The sequence below is a fragment of the Pyrus communis genome, chromosome 17 (genome assembly GCF_041283825.1).
Source record: "Pyrus communis isolate YQ-2024b chromosome 17, ASM4128382v1, whole genome shotgun sequence".
Taxonomy (NCBI): Eukaryota; Viridiplantae; Streptophyta; class Magnoliopsida; order Rosales; family Rosaceae; genus Pyrus; species Pyrus communis.
The window spans coordinates 5,852,996-5,871,823 of NC_142581.1; the positions used below are offsets into that span (position 1 = coordinate 5,852,996).

The following is an 18,828-nucleotide window of genomic DNA, read 5'->3' on the forward strand; positions in this document are numbered from 1 at the left end:
ATTAGAGTGCCTATTTGCCAAAAAAGTTTTAGAACTTACACGTTTAGCTTGAGTGTTGCTACACTTAAAGGGACATGTGAGGATGTGAACTCTCTTCCTACATCGGAAAGTTAATGGAACTTGCATGCGCTTATAAAGAGTTGGACTATTTCCCCTATTACCACTAATAACTATGAAGTGAAACCTCAACTTCTTTCAATTACGGAAGACAAGAATCGAACAAGATGCTCAACTACCACACTTACATAGACTCCACTCCTGAGTCTTGCATTACATCATCAAGGGATCCTCAATTGAAGGGGCTCTATAACCTTATATATCTAAACTACCTATTAATAGAACCTTTTTATCAACCAAAAGAGGGTACAAAGACTATTTAATCTTCTATTACAAAAAAAAAAAAATTGATGGGCAATAATGTAATTTTACAAACCAAATTTTGTTGTTTTATTATTGAAGCCTCATAGGTGATTTTAACATATATGTAATATTAAAATAAAAATAAAAACCTCTCTTTCCACTCCTGCTCCCACTCCCACTCCCACTCCCACTCCCACGTTCCCTCTCTCCTTCTCTCATTCCCATTTTAAAAACAAAAATCAAAATAAAAAATATTAACACACACAAAATATGTAGGTATATGCTGGTGTCATATACATGGCTCAAGAATTAGTATTATTATTATTATTATTATTATTTGACTAAAACATTGCAAGGTCAATCATACTCCAACATTGCTATTATGAAAAGAGACTAAGGTAAATTGATTAAAAACAACAACAAAAATACAAATGTCAAGACGGATATGAAGCCTAACCCTAACCTTAAAAAAGCCATGAACAACCACCCAAAACCACTTCTAACATAACCTATAACAAAGAAGCTGAAAAATTATGAGAGTAAGTAGATGCAAAAAGAAGGGCATGAATCCGACAAATGAACACCAGGGTGATCAATACCATAAAAGGCTAGACAGTCAGCAACTTGATTACCCTCTTTAAAATTAAGAGAAAGATGAACTTGCATAGAAGATAATAAAACTCCACAATTATGCTAATGAACTAAAAGCCACCAAGGCACCGTCGTCAAAGAAGACGAAGATGAAAAGAGAGTGAACACCTCAATAATTTTGGAGCCTTTGCAGGACGTCCATGAATGATGACACCTCAATAACTTTTGGAGCCTTCGTAGGACGTTCATGAAAGCCAACAGAATGAAGAATGTAAAGCTCTTCCACTAAATTCTTCATAAAACCAAAATTAAGAGAATCAACCAGAATCTCATTATTATCCCGTAATTTTCTCTTTTGAGATTTTGAAATCACCAAAGTCATATCATCCTCAACTTGGTTAGAAATATTATTTGCTCGATCTAAATCATTGTTTCCATGCTCATCAACATTACTTAAAAAGCATCTTCCTCCACCATAGTGTACCAATCATTGACTTTTTGTATTTCAGGAAAGTAGTGCTATACTTACCATTTAGTTGTACCATCACTTATACCATCTCTCTAATAGAAGTAGGGCCCACCAACTCATGTGGTTCCCATCTCTATTAAAGAGATGGTACAAATAGATGGTAAAAATAGCATTTTTGATTTCAGAATGAACTTGAGGTGATAAAGGATGACGCGCCACTTGAACTGGAAAACCAGCTTAAATTGAATTATTAGCACTATTTCTCCCAGAGAACACAAGAGAAGAGTTTACCTGAACACCTCTAATGGGAGAATCATTCTGAGAATCTGAAACCTGTTCGGAGGTTGTATCATTGTCATCAACTAAACCCTCCACAGAATGTGAGGGAGAAGCCTCATTCAAACCTCTCGCACCCGAGATGGTATCATTACTAACCAAACTTGCCTTAGCCAAGTGACTAGCCACATGATCGTGAGAAGGAACTGGGAGTATCCAAAACGTGTGTGGAAGCCGCTTCATTGTTATCATTTAAACCCTGAACAACAAGTGTAGGGGAAGCACTACAAAAAATATGGGCATTGTGCACAATAAGTTATTTGCACCCTATGATGCCAAAGGGCACCAACATATACGCTCATAGAGCAATAGCAAAAATGCAGTAACCAAAAACTTATATGTGCCCTCTATGAGCGTGGCCATTGGTTATTGGGCACAATTTGGCAATTGGTGCTCAAAAGGTTGGCACAATAGGCTGCCTATTTGTGTCATAATTCTGACAGCCATGTCAGATGACAGAACCAACCATATAGAGCACAATTTTCAAATCGTGCCAAATAGGTTATGTTTAAAAAAAAAATGTAAAAAGTTGAAATAAAACAAAAAATTTAAAATTTTCATAAAATCACACATAATTTACAACAAATCCCCCATAATTTACGACAAATCCTACGTAATTAACAACCAAGTCCTTCAGGATCCCATCCTCCCACTACAGGCGTTGAACCCAAGTTCTTCATGCAATAAAGCTCACTTAACCACAATCCCTTATTGCATATAACTTTTAAAGAGTCCCAGAACTTGTTTCTGATTGAAAAACAGATCTTTTACAGAACAGTCAAAAGAAAACACGAAGAGCTAAGAACAATATATTGAAAACAGAGCAAGACCTTTCATCTCTGTGAAACATCTGCTGCAAGCATGGCAGCATATGGGGAACACTAGTCTCTGGCAACTTTCACCTTCATGCCACCTGCATATAAACACACACACACACACACACACACACACACACACACACATATATATATATATATATATATTTAAACCTTGTATGTACAAAAGGGTTCACAACACCAAACTCCAAAATGAGACTGAAAATCTTTCATTAGAGTATTAGACTAATAAGTTTATACTAGCAAGAGTGCCCACGCAGTGCTGTGGGTTTTGAAACTGCATAAAACACGTAGAAAGTGTTAAATATATATATGATAAGCCATACTAATATACATGTGGAAATCTATTTACAACCCTATAAACAATGAGTAGTGTTGAACTTCTTTAATCTAATGGGTTTGTTTCTACCCAATTCAATTCAATTCATCGTTATAACTACTCCAATTGAATAGGAATAGCAAATAGGAAAAGGCAGAATAAATTAGGAGTACCTGGTCACGGGACTTGTCTCAGCTTTAAGAAGCAATCAAACAATAGAAATGGAATGTCAATAATGAAGCCGCACAAATATTCATAAAAAACATGCTTCCAAGTGTTCAAGAAAAGACAACAAAAAATGAGATTTTCCTATCAACATATCCAATAAACAGAAAATTGAATAGCTTTACACATATCTGATAACAATAAGAGTTTCATTTGCTCTGACAAAAAGAGTGAGCATTTTTCTATTGGAACAACTAAACGTCCAATGTACCTTAATAACAAAAGGAAGCAAATCCGAATCGACACGAGGAACCATAACCGTATAAGGATTTTCATCCTCTTCCTGGAAAAGAAGAAAAAAATTTAGTAAATATCATTTCCGGAAAAAAATATTCTTCCAACATTAATAAGACCTCTAGTAATGTTGTATATACTTCCTAGAAATCAAAAACCAAAAGTATTAATGGTAGATTAACCGCTTACAAGTATGAGGAATAACACGAAGGTAAAAGTACACCTCTACAAATAGATTAGTTACCTCAAAATAAATAGATTTATCAGTTAATGCAACTTTGGTGCTTCCTGCTGGAACTATTGCAAAAAATTCTCTCCTCATAAAGGTTTGGACTTTGACATGTCTGGTATGATTTTCTTCCTTCGTGAATCCTACATAAACAAGACTAGTTCAACTTGAGCTTCCTAGAACAATAAGGAGAATTACTTTGAGAATTTAACAGGCATGCACATAAACCTATAATGAAAATGTAATACCTGAAACAACCCTACACATGGACATTAAAAGCATGCAAACGAAATTTTATAATCTAGTTGAAGCTGATGATCATAAGTATATCAATTAATCGCTCTACTTGTCATGGTTATCAGAAGCCTTAATTCAAACATCTAAAGTTAGTAAAATAACAGAAGTTCATCAACATAAGTCCTCAGAGTATGCCTTCTGACCCGCAAGAGCCTTAAATAGACTACGTGCTGTGGACCTATCAGCACACCAGAAATAGCAGGAGCCATTTCTCCAACTGAACCTGAAAAACAAACAGAGTCTGAAGAATGAAGTTGAAAAATAAATAGATATATGATGAATGAACCTAAAAAGAAGCTTTCTTCGAACCATTAGCAAGATCTACACGATAAGATTCTCCTATTATAAATATGAGTTTTGGAATGGAGGTTCCTGTGGATGCGCCAACATTTCCAGAAACAAAAACCAAATTACTACATTTGCCCGATACTAATCTCAAAACCAAAGTTTCGCCGAATAGAACAAAAAAACAAAATTGGCTTCAACTGCCCAATAACCAAATTCAAATTCCAAAATTCTAGAACAAAATCAGGTTTCTAGGTTCAAGACACAATAAATAAATAAATACACATACAGATGGCTACTATAAATTCAAATATTTTTGAAATCATTAGATCCCAAAACTGAAAGTTTTTATTTTGAAATATCACTTACGTCGGAGGACAGCCCAGGAGGAGAGGATCGGAAAGAGGATTCTGGAGGTACAATTTTACGATCGTTGATGACCGGTGTACGGCGGCGCTGTTTTGCGAACGAGGTGAGGGAAAGAAGGGGAGGAGAGAAAGAAGGGAAGGGAGAGAGTTGGGAGGTCTGTCTCAAATAGAAAGGGAAAGAAGTGGAGAGGGGAGTCGGTTAGTTTCATGACTTCACTTTATTATTGGGCACAATAATTATTTGGGTAAAGTATAAAAAACTACCTCAATTTTTGGGGTCACGATAGTTTCATACCTCACCTTTTAAAATTGACAATGTCATACCCCATCTTACGAATTTGTGACAATGTCATACCTCTGTCAATTTTTCTGTTAAGTGCTGACGTGGCTTGATTCGACTCCACTTTCTATTAAAAAATCATTAAAATATTATTAAAAACTATAAAAAAATTATTTAATATTATTTAAATATTAAAATAATAATACAAAGTAAAAAAAAAAAAAAAAACACCATCAGTTCAACCTTTCCCCCCCCCCCTCCCCCATCCCCCCTCCTCCCTCCTCTCTCTTCTCCCCATCTTCATTTTCTTCCCCCCACCTGAAAACCCAAAAAAAAAAAAAAAAAAAAAAAAAAATTGAAAACCCAACAACCCCCCTGAAAGAACAAGAAGGAGAAGGAGAAGGAGGAGGAGGAGGAGGAGGAGGAAGAAGAAGAAGAGGAAAAAAAGGAGGAAGGGAAATAAAAAATAAAAAATTCCCCCCCTTTGTCGGCGCGGAAGAAGAAGAAGGGAGAAGGAGAAGGAGGAAGAAGAAAAAGAGGAAGAAAAGGAGGAGGAAGAAGAAGAAGAGGAAGAAGAAAAAGAAAAAAAAAATTGAAAACCCATCAACACCCCTCCCTGTAGAAGAAGAAGAAGGAGAAAGAGAAGGAGGAAGAAGAAGAAGAAGAAGAGGAAAAAAAGGAGGAAGAAGAAGAAGAAGAAGAAGAAGAAGAGGAAAAAAAGGAGGAAGGAAAAAAATAAATAAATAAATTTGAAAACCATCAACTCTCCTGCGGAAGAAGAAGAAGAAGGAGAAGGAGAAGGAGAAAGAGAAGGAGGAAGAAGAAGAAGAAGAGGAAAAAAAGGAGGAAGGAAAAAAAAAAAAAAACATTTGAAAACCATCAACTCCCTTGCGCAAGAAGAAGAAGGAGGAGGAAGAAGAAGAAGAGGGGAAAAAAAAGAAAAATTTGAAAACCCATCAAACCCTAAATCCACCACTCTCATCCATTCTCCACATTCTCTTCCGCACCCATCCTCCATCTTCTTTGTGCACCCAAGATCCCGCCAACGGGATCTGGGTTTTTTTTTTTTTTTTCTTTTTTTTTTCTGGAACTCCCCTGCGGAGGAGGAAGAATAAGGAGGAAGAAGAAGACGAGGGAAAAAAAAAAAATTTGAAAACCCATCAAACCCCAAATCCACCACTCTCATCCATTTTCCACATTCTCTTCCGTACCCATCCTCCATCTTCTCTGCGCACCCAAGATCCCGCTGACGGGATCTGAGTTTTTTATTTTATTTTATTTTTCTGTGTTGCAGGAGGGAGAAGAGTGTGGGTGTGGGTGTGGAGGAAACTGAGTATGGGTGTGGGGGAAGACAAATTGGATTTTTTTTTTTTTTTTGTTGGGATTTGCAGGTGGGGGAAGAAGATGAAGATGGGGAGAGGAGAGAGGAGGGAGGAGGGGGAGGGGACGACGAAATGAGGTTTTTTTTTTTTTTTTTTTTTATACTTTTTATTATTATTTTAATATTTAAAAAATATTAAATAATTGTTTTTTAGTTTTTAATAATTTTTTAATAGAAAGTAGGTTCCGAATCAAGCCATGTCAGCACTTAATAGAAAAATTAACAGAGGTATGACATTGTCACAAATTCGTAAGATGGGGTATGACATTGTCAATTTTAAAAGATGAGTTATGAAATTGCCGTGACCCCAATAGTTGAGGTACTTTTTTGTACTTTACCCTAATTATTTTTTGTGCTGCGTGATGTGTGTGTGTGTTGTAGACCTATTTGATTGAACGATCTTAGGGTTTAGAGAGAGAGGGTCGGTGACAATTAGAGAGAGGAGAGAGTGATTTAATTGTGAGGTGTGTTTGTATCACCCCATTGTGCCTTTATTTATAGTAATAGGATAGGCAAAAACCTTTCCCTTTAGGATTACAAAATTTAATAGGTAATCAACTCTTAATAAGAATATAAAATACATTATCATATCTTCTAGGATTTACACAATCAGATTCCTATTACAAATATGATTGCAACACTCCCCCTTGAGTGTGTAAATACTCAACAAACCATCGCATCAGATCTTCAGCAGATAAGGTAGAATAGTTGATGAAGTCATCGGCACAACGGGTGAATGCAAGTCTCAAATTTAAGAAAGTATGCATTTGTAGTTAAACTCATAAAACTTCGCTATGGTAAAAACTAAGGCATGAGGAAAACCCATAAACTAAGGAAAAAAGTGAGAAGTATGCAGAATGTCTAAAACAAACGTCAAATAGGACGAAAGTAGTGAACTCAACGGAGTATGATCATCCCAGGATGGGTGCCTCGTTAAAACCTCGTTATGTAGTGGGAAAAATGCCCCTAATCGTAGGAAAAATAGCACATTAAGATCATGTAAGTATGCATCTAAATACTCCCCCTGAGTTAGACATAACTTTAAAATAAGAGAACTACAAGTGATTCAACTCAAATAATTTACGCATACTGATTCCTTGGACGAGCTTTTGAAAATTAAACTTTGACAACGACTTGGTGAAGAGATCGGCCAGGTTGTCCTGGGAATGGATTTGCTTGACTTCAATGTTCTGATGCTGCTGTTGTTGGTGTGAGGAAAAGAACTTCAGTGTTATGTGCTTGGTGTTGTCTTCCTTGATGTATCTTTTCTTTAACTGTTCGATAGATGTTGCATTGTCTTCAAAGATCATCGTAGGAAGGTCAACGACTGATGTAAGATCACTAGTGCTTCGAATATGTTCCATAACTTCTCTCAGCCAAAAGCATTCACGTGATGCTTCATGTAGGGTAAGAATCTTATCATGGTTCGATGAAGTCGCAACTAGCGTTTCCTTGGTAGACCTCCAAGATATAGTGATGTCTCAAATGGTAAAGACATAACCCATTTAAGAACGTGCCCTATGTGGAACAGACAGATATTCATCCTCTACGTAACCAACAAGGCAAGAATCAATTTGAGAACTATAAGGGGCGTTAACACTCGAAGATTCGTGGGTATAGAACAAGCCCAAATCCGTAGGACCCTTGAGGTAGTGGAAAATGTCTTTAACACCATTCCAGTGCATGTGTGTGGGCGCATTGCTATATCTTGTCAAAAGATTAACAACGAAAGAGATGTCGGGTCTAGTACACTAAGTCAAGTACAATGAAGCCCCAATTGCACTTATGTATAGAACTTCGGGTTCCAAAATCTCTTCCTCATCCTCCTTTGGATGGAAGGGATCTCGTTTAACATCTAGAGTCCAAACGTTAGCATGCCTATCTCCCTCTAACAACGGGAAGACTACCTCATTAAAGTGACAATCTGCAAAACGTGTGGTAAAGAGATCTCATGTCAAGGGTTCTAAGCAGCGAACTATTGATGGTGAATCATAAACGACATAGATTCCTATTTTTCTCTGAGGACTCATTTTGGTACGTAGTGGTGGCGATATTGGCACATAAATGGTGCTCCCAAACACCCGTAAATGTAAGACGTCAGGCTCGTATCCAGTTACTAACTGTAACGGTGAATGTGGTTGGGTAGCGGTGGGCTTCAGGCAGACCAACATAGCTGCGTGCAATATTGCATAGCCCTAGGCAGATACTGGCAGTTTGGTTCTCATAACCAAAGTCCAAGCTATCAATTGAATGCGCTTTATGAAAGCTTCTGCCAGGCCGTTTTGGGTGTGACCATGGGGTACAGGATGTTCCACATCAATCCCTATTGACATGCAATAATCGTCAAAAGTTTGTCATGTAAACTCTCCAGCGTTATCCAGTCGAATCGACTTAATTAGATAATCAGGGTGGTGAACCCTTAGCTTAATAATTTGAGCTAGGAGTTTAGCAAACGCAGCGTTACGTGTGGACAACAGGAAAATATGTGAGCATCGTGTCGATGCATCAACCAACACCATAAAGTATCTAAATGGTTCGCATGTTGGTTGGATAGGTCCAAAAATGTCCATTTGAATCCTCTGAAGAAACTTAGATGGGTCATACCAAAAATGTCGTTTTGAATCCTCTGAAGAAACTTAGATGGGTCATGAATAATCTTTGTATGTGAGAGTTGAGTATTTAACTTCCCTAAAGAACACGCTTTGCATGACGGGAGTTTAACATAGGGATGTAACCGATGCCCATGTGAAGATTTGAGGATATGGCGCATCATGTCACGTCCAGGATGTCCCAAATGGTCATGCCAAATCAACAAAGTGTCTTGGAACTCAAGCATATGGTTGGCTACACTGTGGGCTTCTATGTCGCGAATGGTTGTGATGTACAACCCACTCAGCAAACGTTCCAACTTTTCATGAACACGCTTCTGGCCATATTCGTACAATGTGATACAAAGAAATTTAGAACCATTACTTCAGTGGTTTCGATATGATATTGATTATCTCAAATATCTCTAAAACTCAGCAACTTTCTTCTGAAACATGGAGAATAAAGTGCCTCATTAATGGTTAAGATAGTACCATTGGACAACATGATAAGAGCCTTTCCGTATCCTTCAATCAGGTTGGACGGGCCTGAGAGGGTTGTTAAATGAGCTTTGTTGGGTATTAAGTTAGTAAAATAGTGTCGTTTACGCAAGATGATGTGCGTGGTTACGCTATCTTCCAGACAACTAACTTCCCTACTAGACATACCTAGAAATAAATTAATTGAATTGGTCACATGCATAAATATAAGTCCATTCATTCAATTAAGCAATTTGAGAAAATAATATTCATTCAAATAACAATCCATAATTCAAAACAAGCCAAAACCAAACAAATTATTCCAAATACTTAGAAAAATTGTTCAAAATTAAACAATAAACCTAGAAAAATAGGGGGTAGGGCCGGCCACTCATAGTGGGTTTGGCCACTAGGGGTAAACACCCTAAAAACATGTATAATTTATTCATCCATAGGAGCTGACGCCTCTTGAAAATCTGATATCTCCATTGATATAGTTGAATCTTGCGGATGATCCACATATGCAAAGTTAGACTCACGACGGGAATGATACTTGGCAATAGCCTCAGGAGAAGCTTGGCATACGCATGACCAATTATCCCTTGATTCACAGCAGTAGCACATGTCTACTTCAATAGAAGTAGGCTGAACGGGAGCTTTGCCCTTGTTCTTGTTTGAGCTCATATGTCATACTCTATCATTGGCATAGGCGGCATCGATTCATTCGATTACGTTTTACTCTTCAAAATCCATCTACAGATTTCCATAGCTGATTACAAAAAAATCCACTTTTATTCAAGTTTGGGGCTTTAAGGGCAAGTGATGGACGCTGCTGGGTCACATTTCCTCCCTTAAGTGCGACACTTTATTAACCTTGGGCTCGTGGTAGGGCTTACCGCCCATTGCCACGGCCACGACGAATCTTTCGTCGTTTATGGCTGCTAAAATTGGTCGCATGCGCTTCAGGCGTGGCGTTCGAGCCAGTCGGTTGAGCTTGATGATTCTTTATCAAAAGCTGGTTCTGCATTTCAGCAACAAGTAAAACAGAGATTAAATCTAAAAACTTGGTGAATTTTTGTGCCCTATATTGTTGCTACAGAACAATATTGGTGGCATGGAAGGTCAAATAGGTCTTCTCCAAGAGATCTAATTCAGGTAGTTCCACTTTGTTAAATTTCAACAGTGAAAGGATTCTACAAACTTTAGAGTTATATTCATTCACGGACTTAAAGTCCTAGAATCGAAGATGATGCCAATGTGTCTTGCTTCAGGCAAGTATATGTCTTTCTGGTGATCGAAACGGTAGGCCAGAGCAAGCCAAAGGGTGTGTGGGTCCTCCTCAGTGAAGTACTCGGTCTGCAGTGCATTATGGATGTGTCTTCGAATGAAGATCATTGCATTAGCCTTCTGAGCTTCGTCAACAGGTTTGTTGGCAACGGATGCCTCGATGATGGCTCTAATACCCTTTGTAGTGAGATGAAGCTTCACATCTTGAACCCACTTCAGATAGTTTCTTTTGGAGACTTTTAGAGCAAAGAAATCGAGCTTGTTCAAGTTCGACATGTCCCTAAAACGGAGGAAAAAACGTGATTAGTCATATGGTAAGCCATAGACATATATCGTAGAACATACATGTTCTATAGACATGTATTGGTTTAATTTGTGCATGAAAACTATAGGTTTCATGTGGTATGTTTTGAATGAAAACTTCGGGTTTCAAATGCATTAAATTTGAAACTACATGTTCAATTTAGTTTTATGAACAATTAGTTCATAATGAGAGGTACCTAAAAAGAAACACAGAATGCAATATACTAATTTAAATATAGTGGGTTTGAGTTTCTTCTGGAACTCAAGTGTGAAAGCTTCGTTACTACGAAAGTACGTCAACGGTTCAAAGTATAAAAATAAATTATTGAATCGTTAATGTCTAAAAGTGATATTCAGGTTGATAATTTTGGATTCATTATCAGATTAATGGGCTGCAGGTCACTTTTAATTAATTCAATAAATGGGGTCATACGGGGTCGATTGTAGAAGCAAAATAATACTAAAATAATAGTATTGGGTCGAAAATACCATAGCCCAAAAAATAGGGCTGGGTACCTTGAGCAAAAGGACTCGAAGGTGGGTTGTAGGCCATGGGTCGGGTTGGAAACAAAAAACCCAGCAGCAGGGATGCTGGTTTTGGGCCTCAAAAAGAGGCGGGAGACTTGGGCCCAGCACGGGGCTGGCCTAAGTGGGGCGCGGGAAACCCCAGCTAACCTAAGTTCGGTTTAGGTCGTAAGGGTGAGCCCAGCTACATGGGTTGGCTGCTTGTTATGCGGGCCATGGCTAAGACAAAGCCCAGCAAGCATGAGAGCTTGCTAGCGTAGGCCGAGACCAAGAACTGTGGCTGCAAGCACGTGTCTGGGAACAAACCCAGCATGCTTCTGGCATGTGGGTTTGGGCTTGGGTGGACCAGGCCTTTCAGGCTCGTGTGATACGAACCCAAGCCGAGGCTTGGTTATGTCCGAAAGGGAGCAGCAAGCCTAGGAGGTTGCGCAGGTGGTCAGGGCGTCGGGGCGACGCCATCCCACAGTAGTGCCGCAATAAATCACCCGATTTATTTTTTTGTTTTTTGTTTTTTCGAATCTAGGGTTGAAAAACCCTAATTGCTTTTAATTTATGAATATACTTTGACTCACATATTCTGCATAGCAAATATAATTGCGTAATGCATGAAACAAATATATAAACATATACTATATATATATATATATATATATATAGACACACACATCTTAAGGAAAATATTAACATAAAAAGGGTTCATGCATCATGAGGAATGTTTTCATGCTTCGTTGACGTTTCAAATATCTTCTTTTATTTTAAGCGTATCTTGTTCATGAGTCTTTCAAGATAATTGTATCAAAAATCCAAAATTTTCTACCAAGCCGTTTGACTGTGGCAAAGAAAAGAAAGCCTAGCGCGCACCTTTCCTATATTGACATTTTTGGACATTTTGGGTATTTTGGAGGTCAAGATGACATATTTTAAGGAAGGTTCCTTCTAAGGATTTGTTGGGGACGTCTTCAGCTTTCAAAAGAGACATTTTAGAACCACATTGAAGTTGATTTGGTCAATCAAAAATTTTTTTTTTTTTTTTGAAGTCTGAATTTGACTTTAAATAAGAAACCTTTTATTAGCTAATTTATTATTTTATTATGTAGGTGTGGTGGTAGTGTCAAACGTGTTGTTGACAGAATACTCAATGACTATCGAGGAATGACGCCTCTCAGCCCAGGGTTCTAAAACCTAAAAACAAGATTACTTAATTCATTGTGAAGTTCAGGATCTTTTGCATTAGGTTCAGCAGCTTCAACTATATTTGTGAGAATATACATACACCTGGTCAGTTTCAGGCTGAATGGGTAAAGATACTCACATGAGATGAGTGTCCTTATGGTGAATATGATTCGGCCGTATGATGCTGAACTATGAAATATACTTGCAAGTAACTAATCATATAACACTTCACTTCAATGGGGAAACTAATGAAGTGACCTCTTTCAGCGAAAGAATCAAAGACTTTTCGCCAACTGAGACTTAGATAGGTAACCAACAGAACTAGAAGTAATGGTGTTTTACCAAACTGAAGACACTCTTAGGCCGACTAGTTTTACGACTCTAGTGATGTTCACCCAAATTGAATATGTTGCTACTTTGCCAACCCGGTGATGTTTAACCAAACTGAATATGTGCTAACGGATGGGTTCAGATAATTAGTATTTTTCTCATAGTTATGAAAAGGTTTCATGTAGAGCATTATGAGTTATTTGTTGAGTTGAAGGGGATTCTCACGTTGTAGAACCACTTCTATTTATAGGGAGATTACGTGATAACCAAGCTTGCTAAGGTAAAGTCATAATAGAACTATGCCTTTTCAGCACCCACCTGGGTGTTCGTGACGTTATCTCTTCAATCCCCTGTTTAACCGAAACTCATTATGCACTTAATTCATTATTTATAACCATAGATTTTGATTCCTAAATAATTCGAATCTTATCTAAACCCATCCTGGTCCTTAGCAATTTTAATTCAACCAGGACTCGACCGGGCCACGTCTAAGTCTAACCCTTAGTAATCCTACTTCCACTAGAACTCGGTTGAATCGTGCTTTTCTGAGTGAAGAAAGCCAAATGACTTGAAGGATCACCATTAGGCCGAGAATCATGACCTTCTAACTTGAATTACCTTTCCTCAGCCTAAATCCGATATTTCAGACTCAAAACAAATTGATTTCTTTTAGTTTCGAACCTTAATTGCTTAGGAGTACTAGATATACCTTTCATACATTATTTAACTCTCTCCTTGTCTGTCTTTGCATGCTTGTGTGAGAAGATAGGGTACATGGTCCAGCTAGGACTCCTCAACTTGTTGGAGAAAATAAATCCCAATTGACAATTATATAAGAGATCAGATCGCCACTATCATGTGATCTCTCAAAGTCTCAAATTCAAGTTCCAGATATCTATAATTGCCGACTGTTAATTAGTTCTTGCTTAGAGATAGCATCCCCATTGCTCGATCTGTATGAAATTTAAGACATTCTTTATTATGTGGCACAGCCTCGCTCGTTAAGCAATAACAAGCCTTAAGTAAACAAGAGCTAAGTTTATCTTAAGTAGTCTGCATCATTAATTAAATAATTGTTTTGCAATGTTGGCATCACCTGGTGGAACCAGTCCATACCATCATGAGTATCGTAGAACGTTACAAATGGTGATGATAAAATTCCCTCCTCCCTCAGGTATGTAATTGGATAGTACTCACTTTGGACGTCATTCATCATATTGTCCGGCTGAAATGGTTCGGTCCAAAAATCTCCACTCGATTTGTCTAATATTGTTTCTGATGAAGCTAGAGTACCATCTTCAGCAGAGAAATAACTAACGATAGGTTGATCATGTCCATGATTTATGTTGGAGCTCAAGGAGGAGTGGCCACTGGAAAATGTTTCAGGGGACAACGGAGAGCTCTCCAAAATTTGGGGACCAATATTATCATGTTTAGGAGCACTTTGAGCTTCTAATTCTGTATTTTGGCTAGTTACTGATGGGGCATCACTTGACTGCTCTGTCGTTTGAGATAGTGCTGTTGAATTTTGCTTCGTGAGCTTCTTAAAATAGGTATGCCAATGATTTTTAATATCATTGTCTGTTCTTCCTGGTAATTTAGCAGCAATCGTTGACCATCTACATATTGAGGAAATAAATTTTCATTATAAAACGACCAACATTTTATGGCGTTCCTAATAGATCATTATCGTTATAGAAGTGTTATGGACATTTTCTTTGTAAACTTATATATAATTAGTTACTTTGAATATATAATTAATTCATGAACTAAAGAAGAAATCATACTTGTTCCCGAATTCTTCATGTAATTTGATGATCAAATTGTTTTCTTCTTGAGAGTAGTTTCCCTGTTTTAAACCCGGTTGAAGATAGTTCATCCATCTTAGTCTGCAACTTTTACCACACCTTGCTAAACCTGCAGTGAGATTATATGCAAAACAAACCAGTATATTTGATCACTACCTCACTCCTTGAATTGTCCGATAAATCATGCATGGTTATTGCTTGAAGGTTCCTTAACTACATATGTGATCGAAACCAAAAGCTAAATGATGATGAGTTTTGGAAATTATGGTCAAATTAGTCACACATACTCTCATAGTTGAATGGGATGAAAAAAAAAGTTCACAAATTAGCCCAGAATGTTGTAGTCTTGTAGATAACCTATGTTATATGAGATTAAGCTTAAGAAAATTCTTTGAAGACACAATAAAGATGTTATTTTATGTACTTACCAGCAAGTTTGGGAAGTGCACGCCAGTTCTTGTGACCGTGCTTATCAACATAAGCTTTTAACATACTGTCTTCTTCAGGACTCCATGCTCCTTTCTTTAGCCCATTTTTGTCATAGAAGGGCGCTCTCACCATCTCGTCGACTCCTCGCTTTCCCTCTCTGTTTTTTTATTTTTTTATTTTATCAAAATAACACTCGAGCAGTATTTTCCCACCCACACAGACACACATCTTTATATGATTAGAGTGAACATGCGGTGACTGTAAAATATCACGTGAAACGGGAACAAGAGGTAAATTCAACAGCTATAGGAAAAGAGCATTAATCTTTTTATCATTTATGAAACGTGTGCTAATTTGACCGAAGATTATAAGTGCTTTTCTTAGTGATTTCTTTAAGAACTTTATTATTATTATGCATACCGGCCGCCACAAGGTGATTCCTTGGCAACATGATGGTATTTTAACAATTAAGCTTAAATTCACAATGAACTTTGGAGGCTAATGGTATACTTCATTTGCACGTAAACAAGTCCCCACACCTATAATTATTATTGTGTGCTAACTATACTTTACACTCTTGAAGTTTGAAGTGATTTTAAAAAGATTGGCCACGAGATTATAATTTTCAAACATTACGTACATAAGTTTTGAAATTGTATAAATTGTAAAATGTACACTTTTTGACTCTTTGAATATTTAATCCTCCATTAAATTGATGATTTTTATTTGTCAATGTGGCTTACACATTAGCGCCCATATAAGGCCCCTATGCTCACCATGTCATTAATTTAATGAAGAATCAAACAATCAATCCCACAAAAAGCATGAATTAATACAATTTAATAACTTACAATGTAAAATGAGAGAATTAAAAATTCATGACCCATTTTGAAAATCAACTCAAACCTCAAAAGTTTAAAATGTAGCAACTATATCATTTTTGTCTTTGACCACAAATATTATACATATAATTAAATAGGTGAGCCAATATTTTAGTGAATAAGGTGTTGGGTTTCTACCTATGCGTTATAGGTTCAAAACTCTCAAGAACAACAACAGCAAAGCCTTATCACACTAAGTGGGGTCGACTATATGAATCATAGAATGCCACTGCGCTTAGTTTTGTGCCAAGTCTTCCGTGATGTCCAAGTACTCTAAGCCTTTTCTTAGAGTATTTTTCCAAATTTTTCTAGGTCTTCCTCTACCCCTTTAGCCCTGAGCCTCTGTCTCATAATCGCATCGCATCTTCTAACCGAAGCATCTGTAGGTCTTCGTTTCATATGTCCAAACCATCTATCGATTTTCTTTCATCTTATCTTCATTTTCGGGTACTCCTACTTTACCTTAGATATCCTCATTCCTAATCCTATCCTTTGTCGTGTACCTATATATCCAAAGAAGCATTCTTATCTCTGCTACATTCATTTTTGTTACGTGTTGATGCTTGATCGCCCAACATTTCGTGCCATAAAGTATTGCTGGCCTTATTGGCATCTTATGAAATTTTCCCTTGAGTTCTAGTGGCATGCGACGGTCGCACAACACACTTGATACATTTTTCCACTTCATTCATCCAGCTTGTATTCTATGGTTGAGGTTGTGGAAATATCTCACATCGGCCGTATCTTTGTGAAAGGAAGAGTTTAAATATTATATCCCCACTTCAACTAATATCGATGCCTTTTGTCATAAAACCCCACACCTGTTAGGACTGTGTTGGTGGTATTTAACAAGTTGGGGACAACATCAGTGTTGTTAGAAGTGGACCCTTAGCCCATTTCTCTGATAATTCTACATGGTATCAGAGCCAAGAAAAGAGAGCTCGTATTGCCACATGATGGGTGGGTCTTCTTGGCCCCGCACAAGGATGGTCAGTCTCTTGGCCTCGCGTGTTGGGTGAGTCGCATTGGCTACACGTGGTTGTCAATATGTTGATCTCCCACGTGTGACCCACAAATTTATCTTATATCAGCCGTATCTCTGTGAAAAAAAAGAGTTTAATATTATAACCCCACTCTAATTAATACCGATGTCTTTTTGTGATAAAACATCACACTTGTCAGGACTGTACAGGTGGTAATTAAGAAATTGGGGATAATATTGGTGTTGTTGGAAGTGGACCTTTAACTCGTTTCTCTGATAATTATACAGAGGTCTCTATCCAATTCTCTGTTATTTTGCAAGATAGATCCAAGATAGCAATAACGCTCACTCTTTGTACTTTATGATCTTTAATCATCACCTCTAACTCATTTGAGCCTCCATTCCAACTGAACTTGCACTCCATATAATATATCTTTAACCTACTGAGGCGAAGATCTTTAGATTTCAACACTTCCTGCCAAAGGTTAAGCTTCACATTTACTCCCTCCTAGGTTTCATCTATCAACTTATATCGTCTACAAAATCATACACCAAGGAATATCTGTTAGACCAAATCAGTGTTTGATTCCTGTTCCCGCAACTTCAGAAGGTTGTGATCAACCCAAACTCTTATCTACGAAGAGTTAGCTTAGGTTACAACTTCTTTAAATGTTTGTTGTTTCTGTGATATGTTTCCTTTGTATATTCTATTGTAATTTTTTTAATTTTGAATAGCCTTGTAAATAAGGATTTCATTCCCTGATGTAATTTGAAGTGGAATATAAATACATGTAGCCTCTCATTGAAAAAGCATGCAGTTGAAGTGAACTCTTGTGTATTCTTAAGTCTTACATGATATATAAGCCCTAGCAATCCACCGACACAGATCCTAAATTTTTTTTTTTCCAATGGCTGATAACTCGAACGATGCTGCAACCCCAACCAATTCCATTCCCAACCGAGCAATCCTTGCCATGAACCCTTTCTCGTCCATGACTATAGTTGTCAACACAAAACTGGATCGAACCAATTATCCTCTGTGGTTGGCTCAGACTCTACCAATCCTCAAGAGTTGTGACCTAATAGGTTATGTCGATGGGTCCATCGTATACCTTCACAAATAGCTCCCTGGTGCCGCTGTCATCAACCCCATATACACAACCTACGTGCAACATGATCAAATGATACTAAGTTGGATAAATGGCTCTCTCACATCATCTGTGTTATCTGTCGTGGCAAGCAAGAGATCCTCTCGTGATACCTAGGAGGCTCTCGAGCAAATGTATGCTTCTTCATCCCAAAATCGCATTTTGTTTCTTTGAAATGAACTGATGCCAACTAAGAAAAGAGATATGTCTATTACTGATTATCTTGATCGAATGAACTCAATTTTTAACAAACTTACCCTAGTTGGCCAACCGGTGAATGATGATAAGCTTGTCTAGATCATCTTGAACAATCTAGGCCTTGCTTATGAAATGAATGTGAATGTTGCACAGACATGTGACACTCTAATCACGTACCCTACATTTGAGGCTTTATTGCTGACAACGGAGAGGAGAATGGCTGAGCAAACTGCTCCTATTGTGGAGACTGCTCTTGTGAATGCATTTATGACTGCAAGAGGTCATGGTGGACGACTTTGTGGTAATGGACGCAATGTGTCTCCATCTACACGTGGTGATGATGCTGTCAACTAGCAAGGGTTCCTTCCTTGCAACAACAATCAAAGGCCAAACTCTGCCTGTAACAGTGAGAAATTTACTTCTGCATGAGAATGATGACTTGCCAAATATGTGGAAAACAAAGGCTTCATGCCCTAAATTGTTACCAAA

The 18,828-nt window shown here is 37.7% G+C and overlaps 1 protein-coding gene and 1 long non-coding RNA gene across 5 annotated transcripts; both read right to left on the reverse strand.

Annotated features, from left to right (window-relative positions):
- Window positions 1–696: 696 nt before the first annotated feature.
- Window positions 697–4,755, reverse strand: LOC137709317 (uncharacterized). 4 transcript variants are annotated; one of them, XR_011064849.2, is made up of 5 exons: window positions 4,551–4,755; window positions 4,040–4,119; window positions 3,615–3,742; window positions 2,587–3,419; window positions 697–1,980 (listed from the first exon to the last, which is right to left on the reverse strand). It is a non-coding gene; the product is annotated as an uncharacterized LOC137709317 (long non-coding RNA). The 4 variants fall into 4 exon arrangements; XR_011064848.2 differs by lacking the exon at window positions 697–1,980 and adding an exon at window positions 2,292–2,503; XR_015958211.1 differs by lacking the exon at window positions 697–1,980 and having other exon boundaries at window positions 2,292–2,869; window positions 3,085–3,419; window positions 4,551–4,754.
- Window positions 4,756–13,932: 9,177 nt separating this feature from the next.
- Window positions 13,933–15,262, reverse strand: LOC137749455 (transcription factor MYB15-like). Its single transcript, XM_088689851.1, has 3 exons — window positions 15,130–15,262; window positions 14,681–14,810; window positions 13,933–14,512 (listed from the first exon to the last, which is right to left on the reverse strand). Exons 1-3 carry the CDS (start codon window positions 15,260–15,262, stop codon window positions 13,933–13,935), a joined length of 843 nt encoding a protein of 280 aa, XP_088545977.1.
- Window positions 15,263–18,828: the final 3,566 nt, after the last annotated feature.

What these genes read in the sequence shown, in the direction of transcription:
- LOC137749455 (XM_088689851.1), bottom strand. Translation starts at nt 15,262, where the DNA reads ATGGTGAGAGCGCCCTTCTATGACAAAAATGGGCTAAAGAAAGGAGCA. An exon ending in TGCACTTCCCAAACTTGCTG is followed by an intron (nt 14,811 to 15,129) that starts GTAAGTACATAA and finishes ATCTCACTGCAG; the next exon opens with GTTTAGCAAGGTGTGGTAAA. An exon ending in CATGAAGAATTCGGGAACAA is followed by an intron (nt 14,513 to 14,680) that starts GTATGATTTCTT and finishes CTCAATATGTAG; the next exon opens with ATGGTCAACGATTGCTGCTA.